This window comes from Ovis canadensis, chromosome X (assembly GCF_042477335.2).
Source record: "Ovis canadensis isolate MfBH-ARS-UI-01 breed Bighorn chromosome X, ARS-UI_OviCan_v2, whole genome shotgun sequence".
Lineage (NCBI taxonomy): Eukaryota > Metazoa > Chordata > Mammalia > Artiodactyla > Bovidae > Ovis > Ovis canadensis.
Genome location: NC_091727.1, coordinates 49,391,794 through 49,409,223, shown reverse-complemented (window position 1 = coordinate 49,409,223; position 17,430 = coordinate 49,391,794). Strand labels below are relative to the sequence as shown.

General features: G+C 45.1%; 1 protein-coding gene across 1 annotated transcript in view; it reads right to left on the bottom strand.

Moving 5' to 3' along the window:
- The window catches only part of MSN (moesin), a 79,648-nt gene extending 62,806 nt beyond the window's left edge, over positions 1–16,842 (bottom strand). Inside the window, exon 1 of the mRNA XM_070291548.1 lies at positions 16,393–16,842. Coding sequence (XP_070147649.1) covers positions 16,393–16,404 — 12 coding nt within the window. The 5' untranslated portion in view covers positions 16,405–16,842. The remainder of the gene's footprint in view (positions 1–16,392) is intronic.
- Between the last annotated feature and the right edge of the window lie 588 nt (positions 16,843–17,430).

Below are 17,430 nucleotides of genomic sequence, written 5' to 3'. Positions count from 1 at the left end.
AAACACTCTTCTTCTATCTGATTCCTCTTTCCTTCTCACCATCTCTCTCCTCTATCAGCTTTCTTTCTCTCCCTCACCAACAGCATTTCTAATCTACCACCTGCAACTGGAATCCTTAACACATGGAAGGCTCCTAAGAAGGAAAGGCTGCCAGCAAGGTGGCTGCTCCAAGCAGCAAGCTCCTGCATGGGCCAGAGGCCATTCCAGCTTAATGCTGGGGAAGAATCTTCCACCCAAAAGCATTGTCCAGTTTTACCCAACTAAGCCTTCTCTGCCCTAGGAACTTGTTGCCAAAGGAAAGAAGATAGACACAAAGAAGACTTCTATCTTGCCCTCACTTCAGAAGGTTCAGAGCAGGTGAAGAGTATGTTCATGGCCAAATCCTAGGTGGCTGAGATACAGCCTGTGATCCCTGATTTACAAGCAATTACTGTAGAAAATAGGGCTTCCCTGGTGGCTCAGTGGTAAAGAGTCTGCCTGCAATTCAGGAGATGAAGGGGGCATGGGTTCGATCCCTGGGTCAGGAAGATTCCCTGAAGAAGGCCACAGCAACCTACTCCAGTATTCTTGTCTAGAGAATCCCACAGACAAAGGAGCCTGATGGGCAACAGTCCATGGGTCACGAAGAGTTGGACATGACTAAAGCAACTGACCATGCATGTACACACTGTAAAAAATGTAACTAAGGAGGAAGAAGGGTAAAAACAGATCCAGCCAAGGGTATACCATCTCCAGTGAACCTCTTATGCCTCATAAGCCCATCACTCCCTCACAGGAAATTCAGAGATCCCTCCCCTTTCATCTACAGATCTAAGACCACTGGAAGCCATATTCACAAAATGCAGGATAAGTTGAAGGCTGAATACTAGGCCTGTGGCAATCTCCCTCACTAGAAATTTCTCCCCTTTACTCCAACCAAGACCACATCATCTAGCTCTCCTGATCCAAGAGAAACAAAGGCATCAATGACTCAGACAGAAGAAGGGGAAGGGGAGCTTAGCAATTTTAGATGTAGCCAAAAGCAATTTCATAATCCTAAGGAGAGGGATGTTGTAGGGGAAGGGAGTACAGGAAGTCAAATTTCATTTGCATTTCAGTTTTGGTTTGTTTCTTGGTCTTCCCCTTCCCTACTGGAACAATGACCAATTCAAGGGTCTTCTATTCTTCTTGGAGTCACCAAGGACCCAAAATAGCCAGCAACTGTACTTTGCAGGCTGGACTCCAAGGCCCCACACCCATGGCTCTCAGTTAACAGTAGTCTCTCCAAGTCAGGATATTCAAGGCAAGCTCTGTCATAGGCTGATCCAATACATTTAAGCAAAGCTCACTGAAATAGAAAGGGCTACTTACACAATGATAACTGGGAACAGGGTTGGGGGGAATGATATTCCCAATACTACTCTAAAGAAGAAAAAGCAGTTTCACCAAATAGTCTTTGTTCTCTTACACTCTTTCCATGAACTTCTTATCATCTTCTTAAAGACTAGGCACAAGTAACCAGAATGTCAGAAAAAGCCAATGTTCTCATTTTACAGATAGAAAAACTAAGGCCCATAAAAGTGACTTGCCCAAGGTCACACAGATTGAGACTAAAAACCATAAATTCTGATTCAGTCTGTTAGTCTTTTCAGTGTACCATTTCTACTCAAAAGCATTAACAACAACAACAACAACAGACAAGTGCTTGAAGCTGTGTCAAAAGTTCAGCTCTTCTAAGCTGGGATGAGACAGCTCAGGACTGGAGATAAGACTAAGAAGGATGTTGGACCCAGCCCACTCAGAAAAGCCAAGTGAGAAGCTTAGGCATACAAAAGGCACATATAAAGAATTTAGCAACTGAATGGTGTGATCACTCACCTAGAGCCAGACATACTGGAATGTGAAGTCAAGTGGTCCTTAGGAAGCATCACTACAAACAAAGCAAGTGGATGTAATGGACTTGCACTTGAGCTATTTCAAATCCTAAAAGATGATGCTATGAAAGCGCTGCACTCAATATGTCAGCAAATTTGGAAAACTCATCAGTGGCCACAGGACTGGAAAAGGTCAGTTTTCATTCAAATCCCACAGAAAGGCAATGCCAAAGAATGTTCAAACTACCACACAATTGCACTCATCTCACACGCTAGTAAAGTAAGGCTCTAAATTCTCCAAGCCAGGCTTCAATAGTTCATGAACTTCCAGATGTTCAGACTGGATTTAGAATAGGCAGAGGAGCCAGAGATCAAATTGCCAGCATCCGTTGGATCAATGAACAAGCGAGAGTTCCAGAAAAACATCTATTTCTGCTTTATTGATTATGCCAAAGCCTTTGACTGCGTGGATCACAAAAAACTGTGGAAAACTCTTAAAGAGATGGGAATACCAGACCACCTGACCTGCCTCTTGAGAAATCTGTATGCAGGTCAGGAAGCAACAGTTAGAACTGGACATGGAACTGGTTCCAAATAGGAAAAGGAGTGCGTCAAAGCTGTATATTGTCACCCTGCTTATTGAACTTATATGCAGAGTACATCATGAGAAAAGCTGGGCTGGATGAAGCACAAGCTGGAATCATGATTGCCGGGAGAAATATCAATAACCTCAGATATGCAGATGACACCACCCTTATGGCAGAAAGCAAAGAAGAACTAAAGAGCCTCTTGATTAAAGTGAAAGAGGAGAGTGAAAAAGTTGGCTTAAAGCTCAACATTCAGAAAACTAAGATCATGGCATCCAGTCCCATCACTTCATAGCAAACAGATAGGGAAACAGTGGAAACAGTGGCAGAATTTGTTTTTTGGGGCTCCAAAATCACTGCAGATGGTGACTGCAGCCATGAAATTAAAAGACACTTACTCCTTGGAAGAAAAGTTATGACCAACCTAGACAGCTTATTAAAAAGCAGAGACATTACTTTGCCAACAAACGTCCATCTAGTCAAAGCTATAGTTTTTCCAGTAGTCAAGTATGGTTATGAAAGTTGGACTATAAAGAAAGCTGAGCACCGAAGAATTGATGCTTTTGAACTATGGTGTTGGAAAAGACTTTTGAGAGTCTCTTGGACTGGAAGGAGATCCACCCGGTCCATCCTAAAGTAAATCAGTCCTGAATATTCATTGGAAGGACTGATGCTAAAGCTGAAACTCCAGTACTTTGGCCACTTGATGCAAAGAACAAACTCATCTGAAAAGACCTTGACACTGGGAAAGATGGAAGGTGAGAGGAAAAGGGGACAACAGAGGATGAGATGGTTGGATGGCATCACCGACTCAATGGATATGAGTGTGAGTAAACTCCAGGAGTTGGTGATGAACAGAGAGTTCTGGTGTGCTGCAGTCCACGGGGTCACAAAGAGTCAGACACAACTGAGCAAGTTAACTGAACTTAACTGAAGGTTTTACTGCTGCTGCTACTAAGTCGCGTCAGTCGTGCCCGACTCTTAGTGACCCCATGGACTGCAGCCCACCAGGCTCCTCTGTCCATGGGATTTTCCAGGCAAGAGTACTGGAGTGGGGTGCCATTGCCTTCTCCAACTGAAGGCTTTGGCTACTCCAAAGAAGTAGTTTCAGATGCTGAGAGCCCAACCTGGCCCCACCCTACCTCCACACCCTGAGCCTCTTCAGGCCATGCAAAACTACTCTTAGACTATCAGAGATCTAGGTAAGAAGCTAGGAGAGGGGTGATCAGGCATGGGTGAGGAGGACAAGATAAGAAAGCAAGGTGGAGAAATCAGTCATTCCAGAGCTCTCTCATCTTCCTCTCTCCTTTCTCACTGGTCCCCACCCTGGCCCCAACAAAGGGGCCACCTCCTGTTCTAACAAGCTCTAAACAAGAAGAAAATAAAAGCTTGTAGGTGGCATTATACAAACATGAGGAAGGTATTCCCTGTACGGAAGAAAAATAAGACACTAGTTGAGGTGGCAAAGGCATTTCAGGGGGGAAAATATAGCCATATAAGGCATACTTGACTGGTAGGGAATCATCAGGAAAGATTCCAGAAGCTGACGTCGCAGGGAGGAAGCCTTTAGTCATTGGTTTCCTCTGGCAACTGGCCTAAGGCCAGGCAGCAAACTCCCAACCTTAGGAAAATGACTGGGTTATGGCAGAGAGAAAGGCAACTAAATCTAAATTTTCCCTAGGCCCTCTTCAGGTCCTGCTGGAGCACTTCTCCAAGTAACAGCAAAGAGGTATAGTGTAACCCTGAAGCAAAGTGGCAAATATTCTCACCAATTATATGCTAGATCCACCATGGCCCCAGTGCCAAGAAGAGTAAGGAACCTGAAGAAAAGGGCTCTATTTCAGTTATATATTTCTGTTGTCGTTGATACTTTCAATATAAAGAAAAATTAAAAGGTAAAAATGACTTTTGCTCTCAACAAGGGAACTTCTGTGGATTAGTCAACCTCCCAGGAATATCTGTGAATATATTTGGAGAGAAGATTAGCTCACTTAAAACCTTTGAAAATACCAAAGGTTTGTATAGCTTAACTAATGACACCTAAATGGGCTATTACTTTGACCCCCACCCCCCAACTCCATACCACAGATTAATCAACTCCAGTCAGAGTTTACAACAGGTTAGAACATCTTTGTATACTTATCTAACCTTCAGGCTGAGATTTCTGAAAAAGGACAGGGAGGTGGGAGGGGTAAGAGGTAGATTACACCAAGACAGTAAGATTAGGAACCTTATCTATACATACTTCACTAGAGGAATATGAGCCTTAAACTTTCCCAGGTATTTAAGGGAGGCCAAGACTAAGATAGGAAAGAAATGCTGACCAGGCCTGATAGGTATGCCTTATTTCCCCTCCTATCTGCCAAATAAATGTCCAGAAAAAGATTTCTCATGATTATACTTGTATACTTTGTTATTGTTACATATAATCAAAAGTCCACACCTCAATTTTTCACTCAGACTCTGATTGATATCCTGGCTGAACAAAGTATCTATCAAATTCCTACAAAGTAGAAGTATCACAAAGCACAGAAAGAAACTTCAACCTTTGAAGTCACCAATCACAGTAGCTACCTGGCAAAACATTACTACTAAGCTAACACAGTGGTAGGTCACCATACCGTTGGCCTAGGAACTATGTCAACACAAACCTTATACCACAACAAGCCCACTGATAGGAGAATCCAATCTGCTTCTATCATCAGGCACAGGCAAAGAGCTGTTTTTTGAAAGTCACCCAAAAGATCCTTTTTCCAAGTTTAAAGCCCCAGATACTATAGCTGAGTCCTCACCAGAAATGACACACTTTTCAATCTACCACAATCACAACACAAGGGAATCCTCCCCTCACTTCTATCCTTTCTCAAATACCTATCTCATAGCAAAGGCATTGAGAGAATTAAAAGCTGTCTTTAGGCTGCTGACCTTAAGAGAAATCACTAAGCTCTATTTCTTGGTTTAGCTCATCTGGAAACATGAAGGAAGGAGCCACTCACATACCCACATAGGCAACAAAGACAACAAAATTTGTCTTAGTTAATTCACCCAATGCTGGAAAACCCAAGGTACAGTCTCCCAGAATATATCCCTTCAGATGGCGTTTGCCAATTGAAACAGGACTGTTTGTTGGCTCCAGATGACCCTAGAAAGAGCAACTTGGTCTATGCTTACATGTAGTCTGTGGCTTCCCTTGAAAGGATAAGCACATCAAGCCTTCCTTCATTTCAGGCAAACTCATTTTCAAGAGAACAGTGTGGCCTAGGGCCACTTGGTTTATACCCACATATGGAAACTGTCACTGTCCCACTCAGAACAGCCACTGCCCCTGAGGGTACACACCCTTCAAGATCCTGTTTATGTTCCAAAAAACTCCCTTCTCAAAATCTATAGAAAATGCCATGTATACATTTTTTTTCAAACTGTGTTTTAGTGAGTTCGCCCTAAATCTCCAGTTAAATAGATCTATGAAGGCAGCAACTGTATCCTCCATTCATTTATTTGTATTCCTTATAGTAACAACATTCAGAAAATGAAGATCATGGCATCTGGTCCCATCACGTCATGGGAAATAGATGGGGAAACAGTGGAAACAGTGTCAGACTTTATTTTGGGGGGCTCCAAAATCACTGCAGATGGTGACTGCAGCCATGAAATTAAAAGATGCTTACTCCTTGGAAGAAAAGTTATGACCAACCTAGAAAGCATATTCAAAAGCAGAGACATTACTTTGCCGACTAAGGTCTGTCTAGTCAAGGCTATGGTTTTTCCTGTGGTCATGTATGGATGTGAGAGTTGGACTGTGAAGAAGGCTGAGTGCCGAAGAATTGATGCTTTTGAACTGTCGTGTTGGAGAAGACTCTTGAGAGTCTCTTGGACTGCAAGGAGATTCAAGCAGTCCATTCTGAAGATCAACCCTGGGATTTCTTTGGAAGGAATGATGCTAAAGCTGAAGCTCCAGTACTTTGGCCACCTCATGCGAAGAGTTGACTCATTGGAAAAGACTCTGATGCTGGGTGGGATTAAGGGTAGGAGGAATAGGGGACAACCCAGGATGAGATGGCTGGATGGCATCACGGACATGATGGACGTGAGTCTGAGTAAGCTCCAGGAGATGGTGATGGACAGGGAGGCCTAGCGTGCTGTGATTCATGGGGTCACAAAGAGTCGGACACGACTGAGCGACTGAACTTAACTGAACAGTAAATAGTACCTAGTAACCACTCAATAAATGGTGAGAATTCAAGCTGCCTGCCTTCATTCTTACCCATCTTATCTAGCAGAGGGTTGAAAGTGAAAGTGAAGTCCCTCAGTCGTGTCCAACTCTTTGCGACCCCATGGACCGTAGCCTACCAGGCTCCTCCCTCCATGGGATTCTCCAGGCAAGGGTACTGGAGTGGGTTACAATTTCCTTCTCCAGGGGATCTTCCCGACCCAGGGATCGAACCCAGGTCTCCCACATTCCAGGCAGACGCTTTAACTTCTGAGCCACCACGGAAGCCCAGCAGAGGGTTAGTTCCATAAAATAATAATAACATTTACATAGCACTGATTAGATACTAGCCACAGTTCTAAGCCCTTTATAGAAACTTACCTCATTTAATCCTTAAACAACCGTACCAGATAGTATCTTCAACTTTACAGTTGAAGAAAATGAAGCACAGAAGTTAAGCAACTTGCCCAAGGCTACAAAACTATTAACAGTTGGTCACAGAGCTGGGATCTGAATCCAAGCAATTTGGTTCCAGAGTTTGTGTTTTTCACCAATACTCTATATTCCCCTTTCTAAAAAGGCCTGAAAAGTCCTTTTTTGGCTAGCTACCTGCACTGGGGGCGTCCTAGGTGGTGCAGCAGTAAAGAATTTGCCTGCCAATGTAGGAGATGCAAGAGATAGGGGTTTGATCCCTGGGTCAGGAAGATCTCCTGGAGTAGGAAATGGAAACTCATTCTAGTATTCTTGCCTGGAAAATTCCATAGACAGAGGAGCCTGGAAGGCTACAGTCCACAGGGTCGCAAAGAGTTGGACATGTCTGAGCACGCACGCTCACTTCCTGGAATGTGAAGTCAAGTGGGCCTTAGAAAGCATCACTACGAACAAAGCTAGTGGAGATGGTGGAATTCCAGTTGAGCTACTTCAAATCCTGAAAGATGATGCTGTGAAAGTGCTGCACTCAATATGCCAGCAAATTTGGAAAACTCAGCAGTGGCCACAGGACTGGAAAAGGTCAGCTTTCATTCCAATCCCAAAGAAATGCAATGCCAAAGAATGCTTAAACTACCGCACAATTGCACTCATCACACATGCTACTAAAGTAATGCTCAAAATTCTCCAAGCCAGGCTTCAGTAATACGTGAACAGTGAACTTTCAGATGTTCAAGCTGGTTTTAGAAAAGGCAGAGGAATCAGAGAACAAATTGCCAACATCCCCTGAATCATGGAAAAAGCAAGAGAGTTCCAGAAAAACATCTACTTCTGCTTTATTGACTGTGCCAAAGCCTTTGACTGTGTGGATCACAATAAACTGTGGAAAATTCTGAAAGAGATGGGAATATCAGACCACCTGACCTGCCTCTTGAGAAATCTGTATGCAGGTCAGGAAGTAACAGTTAGAACTGGACATGGAACAACAGACTGGTTCCAAATAGGAAAAGGAGTACATCAAGGCTGTATATTGTCACCCTGCTTATTGAACTTATATGCAGAGTACATCATGAGAAATGCTGGACTGGAAGAAACACAAGCTGGTATCAAGATTGCCGGGAGAAATATCAGTAATCTCAGATATGCAGATGACACCACCCTTATGGCAGAAAGTGAAGAGGAACTAAAAAGCCTCTTGATGAAAGTGAAAGAGGAGAGTGAAAAAGTTGGCTTAAAGCTCAACATTCAGAAAACAAAGATCATGGCATCTGGTCCCATCACTTCATGGGAAATAGATGGGGAAATAGTGGAAACAGTGTCAGACTTTATTTTAGGGGGGTCCCAAAATCTCTGCAGATGGTGATTGCAGCCATGAAATTAAAAGACACTTACTCCTTGGAAGAAAAGTTATGACCAACCTAGATAGTATATTCAAAAGCAGAGACATTACTTTGCCGACTAAGGTCCGTCTAGTCAAGGCTATGGTTTTTCCAGTAGTCATGTATGGATGTGAGAGTTGGACTGTGAAGAACGCTGAGTGCCGAAGAATTGATGCTTTTGAACTGTCGTGTTGGAGAAGACTCTTGAGAGTCCCTTGGACTGCAAGGAGATCCAACCAGTCCATTCTGAAAGAGATCAGTCCTGGGTGTTCTTTGAAAGGAATGATGCTAAAGTTGAAACTCCAGTACTTTGGCCACCTCATGCAAAGAGTTGACTCACTGGAAAAGACTCTGATGCTGGGAGGGATTGGGGGCAGGAGGAGAAGGGGACAACAGAGGATGAGATGGCTGGATTGCATCACTGACTCCATGGACATTGAGTCTGAGTGAACTCCGGGAGTTGGCGATGGACAGGGAGGCCTGGCATACTGCGATTCATGGGGTCACAAAGAGTTGGACATGACTGAGCGACTAAACTGAACTGAACTGAGCACGCATGCACCTTCATTGTGTCTGGCCTACAAAACCTAGAGATAAGTAGTGAGAGTAGAGGTCAGGAGACTTCAGTTTGTATTCAAATATTGTCACCAAAGTGAAAGAAAGTACCATAAAATTCTCCTAACTCAAGGAACATGTCAAGCTGGACCACTGAGTCAGAATACAAAGAGGTCAGAGATCAAAATTTTAAATGGCGAAGAGAAAGTGGGGAATTTGGGTGAGGGGCAGGCGGGAAGAGGAAAAAGTCATTTTGATGCCCCAGAGGAACTAACTGAGTCACCCACTGACTGAAACCTGCTGCAGCAGAAGCTATTTAGGGGAACTCCATTGCGGCATTATGGCCATACTGTTAATGTAATCACCACAGAGCCAATTCTCTGGATGTCGGTATCCCATGAGTAAAAAGAGTCATCATCCTTTCAAGTCAGGCAAGTCCAGTGAGAGACCACTAACTTGGGAATCAGGAAAGTCAAGTTCTCCTTTCAATACTGTTACAAACTTCATGTGACCCTAAACAAGCTGGCCAACCTTTTCAGCTATGAATATGGGAAAGAAAGAACTCTACTCAATAAAGACTCTTAGGACAGTGAAGCCTAGTTGCAAGCAGGAAAATACATCTAATCTCCTCTCCTTACCTTCCTGCTGTGCACATATCTACTTTATACCATGCTTCACAGTCAAAGCAAAACATTTACCTTCCTGGGAAGTGCTACAAACAATCCCAAAAGCAAGGTCAGAGCCTGAACCATCTGGATTATCTCCATACAAAGTACCCTTTGAGTTAGGCACTACATACACAGAAGGACTTGCTTTCAGGACCATTCTAACCCTACAGTCAAGTCTCTAGTCACCCGTAGCACAAAGAAGAAAATGCTGGGTATCTTGCAGTGAGTTCCATTTAAAAGGCAGACATTCAATATTTCCCCCCATCTGAGGTCAGACAAGTTGAATTTTAGTCCACAGCCCTATTACCAATTCTTTCAAATCACTTCTCTTTACTGGGCTTTGGTACCCATCTAAAATATAAACTAAACTTAAACTAAAAAGTTTCAAGGCCAGCTCATTTACTCTGTGATTCAAAACACTTCTGTGAGAAACCCAGACCACTCAGAACAATCAGCTAAAAGAGAAACAACTTAAGGCTAAGGAAGCTCTGGGTCATCCCAAGTACAGATGCATTTGAAATGCTGCACCCCACAATAGCCAGCCCTCAGTGCACTGGTGGTAGATACCTTAAGAGGTTGGTTTATGCCCACCACCTCCTCACTGTCTACCAGAATATCTAACAACCACACTTGAGGTTAAAGTAAACTTGAAACATAACTCAGTAGCTTCCTAGCCTCTCAGCAGAACTGGGGGAGTGGGGGCAGGGCGGGAGAGAGGCAGGGAGGAGCTATGCTTTGGGCAGGCAGTGAAAAGAAAAGAGGGGAAATCCATCAAGTTTTCAGTGTTTGAGGCTCCTAGGTCAATCCCAATCTTTACAATATACTCTCAGTTGGTTTCTTTCTTGTTCCCTACATAGATATAGCCCTTTCCCCTCCATAGAATCAAGAAGAAATGGCCCAGAATATTCATGCTAGTGTTCATGTCAGACCTACTAATGAGACAAACCAACTCCAAAGCTAGAAGCTCTCTATTCTGAACCCAGTACCCAGGAAGAAACAACACTCCAGAGGTGTAGGGGGACAAGAAGATACCTTTTAGCAACTGCTCTTCAACTGTATTCTCAGCATACCCTAGCACACTTCCTGGTACATAGAAGGCACTCAAATTTTAAGGAAAGAATGTCTGAAGGAAGAAGACACAAAAATGGGAGGCTTGAGGTCTGTACCATCAAGACTTTCAAGAACATCAGTAGGGGCTTCATTAGTGGTTCAGGTGGTAAAGAATCTGTAGAATCTGTCTGCAGTGTAGGAGACCTGGGTTCAGTTCCTGGATCAGAAAGATCTCCTGGAGAAGGGAATGGCTACCCACTCCAGTGTTCTTGCCTGAAGAATTCCATGGACAGATGTACTTACAAAAAGAAAATAAGATCAAACTGAGGGAGTTACTCAATTTATGATAAATATTTCTCTATAATAAATGACAATATCCAAAGAAATTTCTCAACTTATAAAGGAACATCAGTACTAGAAGGGTCCCTCAGTTCAGTTCAGTTCAGTTCAGTTGCTCAGTCATGTCCGACTCTTTGCGACCCCATGAATCGCAGCACGCCAGGCCTCCCTGTCCATCACCAACTCCCGGAGTTCACTGAAACTCATGTCCATCGAGTCGGTAATGCCATCCAGCCTCTGTCGTCCCCTCTCCTCCAGCCCTCAGTCCCTCTCAGCTGATTATCAGGGTCTTTTCCAATGTCAACTCTTCGCATGAGGTGGCCAAATATTGGAGTTTCAGCTTTAGCATCCCTAGAGTGTATCTATTACTAGTACAGTTCTCTTATAACAAGTTGAAGAGATTGAGGGCCTGAAGAAAGAACTTGCATAAAGGCCCACTTCATCTGGATCACTTAACTAAGGTCAGGGAAGATGTCCTTCTTACATGGAAAAAGAAGGAAATCTATCAAGTCAGTGTTACCTGCCATTTCCCAACACTCATCTTCCAAATTAATGCAGTCCTAAGCTAACCCTCCAAGTGACTGCTCCTATAACACACATCAGAACCTGGAACTGAAAACTTCTTCAGCTCTATCAAGTATGAAATAAGAGGAAGGATGAACAGCAAAACCAGTCAATCATAATAAGACTACCTCTTTCACTTGACCAGCAGACTGCACCAAAAGAAACTACCTTTATACCGTTTTTTCTTTGGGGGCAGAAGAATAGAGTGAGGTAGCAGGGAGAAAATATCCTGAGTTGGGAAAGATACACATGATAAACTCAGTTCTATCTTTGAAATATCAGAAACAGACTGCTCCCAATCTATAATGATGCAAATTGTCACCAGATTAAACAGGAAAGACCCAATCCAAGTAGTGTGGGTAGCCAGATATTCTCCCTTCTAAGGACCTTAAGTCTTGAAATTCCAGTGAGGGGGACTCCCAGAAGACACAAAGGGACCTAGATATACTGTTACCAGGTAACACTGTTAGAATAATTTCAGAGTAAATCTAGCTGTCAACTGATCTTATCCAGAGAGAATTGGAGTCAGAGAAATAGAACAAATGACCTCTAAATATCCCTTCCAGCTCTATCATTCAGTACAGCAATCTCCTGAGAGGAGAAAGAAAGAGAAAAGTGAAAACACCCTTAAAATAAGCTACTGTTACAGGTAGCTAGATAATAATGAAGAGTTAGTAGAACTGTGATCCATACCATCTCTGTCACCTACTCACAGAGCAGCCTTCCCTTCCCCAAGCCTAAGATGATAGAATATAGATTAGCTGGTACCTTTGAGGGTCACACAAAGGCTCTCCTGCCCCACTAGCCCATCTCTGCCCAGAGAGCTATTCAAGAAAAAGCCTAAAGGAAATCTCCAAGATGGTTTCTGCTCTACCATCTAAACTTTCACAGAGGGCTAAGTGAACTGGAGAACCAAAGAAGTGGAAAGATAGATGCAGAATCCAAAGAGCAGTCTCTCACACAACCTCCATTCCTGATCCCTTGTCCACCCTTGAAGTCTACAGGCAGGGCTGATTCAAGGGTTAAAAGACTGATATTTTGCCTTCTATTCACCAAGTACCACTTTAGTGCCACTCGAGTGGCTCAAGCAATGCCAGGAATGGCAGGAGAATAAACAGTCCACATGCCCCTGTTAAAGTTTAGCTGAATGCAGACCCTGAAGCCCTCAAATACTTTAAGGAGCTGGGTTCTTTACATCTGCTGACATGGATGGTCCCATCAATGACCATTTGATCACCTTTCCCTTGACCTGTTGAGCTAGAGCTAAAAACTCAACAAACTGAAGAGGTTTTACCAAGAATGATCCTGTAATTAAGTCACAGATTTAAATCTTAACCTCTCTACAGACTTACTGCATCATTCTAGGTCAGCCCGTCCTATCTGTGGGTCTCACTTTTGCCATGAGAACAATAAACCAAAAACTCAGGAACACCTTGAAAATTCAAAACAATCACTTTTTAGGGAATACAGAGTCCCAAAGACTTTGTGATCTAAGAAAAATTTAAAGAGGGTAGAGAGGGGAGAAAGCTTTTTTTTTTTTTTTTTTAACAACTGTCTTATCATCATCAAAGTATAGATGGCAGTTAATATGCTCCTGTATTCTGGCTAGTTAAAGTGGACTCAGGAAACTGGCAAGTAGAGGCACAGAATACAAGATTTGGTTGGGGGCAGGGATGCAGAAAGGCATGTTTTAACAGATTTAAAGGGAGCTAGGTGACTAAGATCCAACCAGTCCATTCTGAAGGAGATTAGCCCTGGGATTTCTTTGGAAGGAATGATGCTAAAGCTGAAACTCCAGTACTTTGGCCACCTCATGCGAAGAGTTGACTCACTGGAAAAGACTTTGATGCTGGGAGGGATTGGGGGCAGGAGGAGAAGGGGACGACAGAGGATGAGATGGCTGGATGGCATCACTGACTCGATGGATGTGAATCTGAGTGAACTCTGGGAGTTGGTGATGGACAGGGAGGCCTGGTGTGCTGTGATTCATGGGGTCGCAATGAGTCGGACATGACTGAGCGACTGAACTGAACTGAACTGAGGTGACTAAGGAAGAAAATGGGCTGTAAAAGTGAAACCAAGCCTGGACAGACTGTAGACATTGGTTCATATGAATGAATGAATTCATTTTTCCACTATCTTCCTTATCTGTCATGCTCCAGAAGTAACCTAAAACACACTAGTGAAGTAGGCTTCCCAGATGGCTCAGTGGTAAAAGAATCTTCCTGCCAATGAGGGAGACGGAGGAGATGTGGGTTTGATCTCTGGGTTGGGAATATCCCCTAGAGGAGGAAATGGCAACCTACTTCAGTATTCTTGCCTGAAAAATTCCATGGACAGAGGAGTCTGGCAGGCTACAGTCCAGGGGGTGCAAAGAGTCAGACATGACTTAGTGACTGAGTATGCACACACACACACTAGTGAAGAAGGAATGGAAAATAAGGAATTTTCTCCCTTTATTAAAGTTACTAGCTGGTATGCAGTGAACTAGAAGTGTGCCCCTGGATACCTCAACAGTGGGATAAGGAATGAGAAAAGTAACAAGAGGCACCTTGTGACACCTGGAACACTCACCAGGAGACCACACAAATACCAACATTAGTTACTCTGCCCAAATCATCCACTTCCTTTTATCTAAGGACCAGAGAGTCCTGAAAATAAAGGTCAATTTGCTTTGAGCAAGAGAAGGGGCTCAACTTCAATAATACTTCAGTAAGTGAGAATAGAGGGTCAATGGGATGAGCATCAAGAAGCATGGACCCCAATCTTGATTCTGTCATCATGTGCCCTTAGGTGGTAGGTCCTTTCCTGTTAGGCCTAAATATCCTCATTAGTTGAGGGAGAGACCTACTAGATAGTGTGTAAAGTCCTTTCAGGTTAAGATTCCATGGTCTTAACAGGCATAATACAGTTGTTTCTCCTAAGTTAAACTTTCTTTGAAGCAAAAAGCATGGGAAATTCTCCAAAGCTTCCAGTCTATCAAAATTTAGCCCTCTCCTTCCAGCATGATTCAGTCAGTCTGCATAAAAATACTTTCACTACCCTAGGCCTGACCTCCAACAGCCCATACTCCAGTCTCTCTCCACAACAGGAAGAAGATCACCATGCTGTCTTCTTTGCCACTTTTCACTGAGATATGGTGGTTTAGAAAACTCTGAAACCATTTTCAGGCCCATTAAAGTTGCATTTAAATAATAGATATTTCAGAACTGAGGATGAGAGATACCACATGTGTTGCAGGGCACAGTCAATTCCCAGAGATCCACACACCTATTTAGGCAAAGACACACCTGAAGAAGAGCCAGGGAGTCAACCACAGAGATAAAACCAAAGAGAGGGTCCTGGAAGGAATTTTATAATCCTCTGTAAGGCAGAGACTGTTCCCCCACTCCCTCTTTTTTCAAAACCATTCTCTCTCACTTTGTGTGTATGTGGGATGGGAGTGGGGAGTGTGTGGAAAAGCCCCATCTCATAAAACCATGAACAATGAAAAGATGAAGATGGTGGGAGTATACACTTGTTGAAAACTTGCTGTTTCTGAAGGACAGGGTTCTGGAAAGGAAAGAATCACTTGGCAGTGAGGCTGGAACACAGCAACGTGGCAACCAAAGCTCAGCACACACCCAAAGTACTGTCCCCCAGCCATTTCTTTCAGGGACCCTCAGTCCTCCCCACCACTGCTAGTCACTATCTCAGTTCTACAAGGCTCAGGCTGTCCTCAGAAGAAGGGTCTGGCAGAACTGCATAGCCTAAGCCAGTGCAACAAGCTGCTTGGCCTAAGAGATTCAAGCCAGGGTGGTCACCCAGCCTTCCAGAGCAAGGGAAGGGCCTCGGCAGCCATTTGGCATGACTTGCACAAAAGCAAGCAGGGCTCATTATTCAGGCACATCCCTCCCCCCTCCCTCCTGGGCATCCGGCCCCCCTAGGCCCCACTCCCAGGAGGCTTCTTCTCTTCTCAAAACAGTGGGGTGGAGACCAGATCCTAGAAGCTACCACCACTCGAGAAAGGTGTGGCCCCACAGAAGAGTCCACACCTCACAGAACAGTCTGGAGTAGACAGGAGGAAATAGCCAGTGAGTAATGGGAAAGGCAGGGATTTGGCGAGTGAAGAGAAGGAAAAAACCAGTCTTCTTCTCAAAGTCTTCTTCCCTCCTTTCAGACTGGTGTCTAGTGAAGTGTTAGCGCTCCTGGGCAAGAGTAAGTGGCCTCGATGAGTCTGTCCACAACTCTCCTCTTCTAGTGGGAAACAGCTGAAGCTTCCTGGGGAGGCTGTGGGAAAGGTGAGTGGGGGTGCGGGATCCGCCCTGAGCAGCTCCCACCCTTCTACTTGCTTCTCGGTTCCCATGGCCCATCCTGGTCTGAGGCAGCCTGGCCCCATAAAAGCGCCAATTCCTGGACTGAGGTAACTGTTTTCCTCCGGATGAGAATTCTCTACCCTGCGCCCAGGGCCCTTCGGGGGTAAAAAGAGACCTTGGGCCCTTAAGGAAATCTTCCTTACTATGGCATTCCAGACACAAGGAACTAGAATCTGAGAAAGAGGCCGGCCCCGCCCGACCCACACTTCTACCCCGGGACCCCTCTACACTCCAGGACGCGCCAGAACTGGACTCCGCCCCTCGTCCTCCCTGCTCCAGGCCTCGGCCGAGGGCGCGGCAGCGCGACCCGACGCGTGGCTGGCCAAGACCCCGGCCATCGGCAAAGCGCTACGAGGGTCAGCAAGAGCCCCCAGCGCCGGCAGCGCCCACCCCAGACACTCACCGTTTTGGGCATGGTGGCGACAAAGGGAGCAGAGTTGGCGAAGTTTGGCCAGGAGCTGTCGGACGGCGCTGAGCACGCAGTACACACGGCTGACTCCGGGGACCGGGGGCTCGGATTGGGTCTCTCTCTAGCGTCGGGACGACTGCTCGGCTTCCTGCTAACGGGCCACGACTTCACAAACCCCACCCAGGAAAGAGCCGCCCCTGTCGTACCGCCCGCTCCTTTATGTGGCCGGGCTTCCGCGCCGCTCCCCGCCCTCGCGCCCGCCTTCTAGCCGGCCGCCAGCCTCGCCCCGCCCAAACCAGCCCTGCCCGGCCACACCAGCTACTTGGGGGCCTGGCTGGGCCTGGGCGCCTCAGTGGGCGATCCCAGCCCTCACCCAGGCCTGCCTGCCTCCTCTCTCACTCCCTTCACAGACCTTGGCCCTTCGCATCCGGGCCATCCGGCCCCACCTCCCAAGTAGGGCTGGGCCCTAGGCCGCACCCTGGAAAGAGGCTTACAGCCCTGACTACAACTTTACACTAATGGGAGTTCACTACCTGTCAAAAGGGCTCTGACTCTCCGAAAGTTCTTCCTGCGTGTATCTGAACTCTTCTGTGGTTCCACCTATGGATCTCAACTGAGGCCACACAAATCTACTACTCTGCCAAACAACTCAGAGATCTGAAGATCTCATGTTCGCCTGAAACTTCTCTTCTCTTGGCTAACCAGCCTCAGGTTCTCCAACGCTTCATCAGTTCTCTTCTGCAGAATTCTGTATGACTTTTCCCATCATAGTTTGTCCCCATCCTTGCTCAATCTTCATTTTTTTATCAAAAATGGACTCCTTTTTCCTATATCTGTCCTCTGTTCACTTTCCTTCCTTCAAATACCAGTCTCCAACTTTTTGAAATCCTGATCCTGTAGTCCCACTGCAACATATTTACTGATATGTGATTCACTTTCTGGTAATTCCACCAGGTTAGATACACCCTAGTCCATTCCTTTAAGATACGTCTGCCAGAACCCTTCCTGCTTCTTGTCAAGGTCACAGAATCC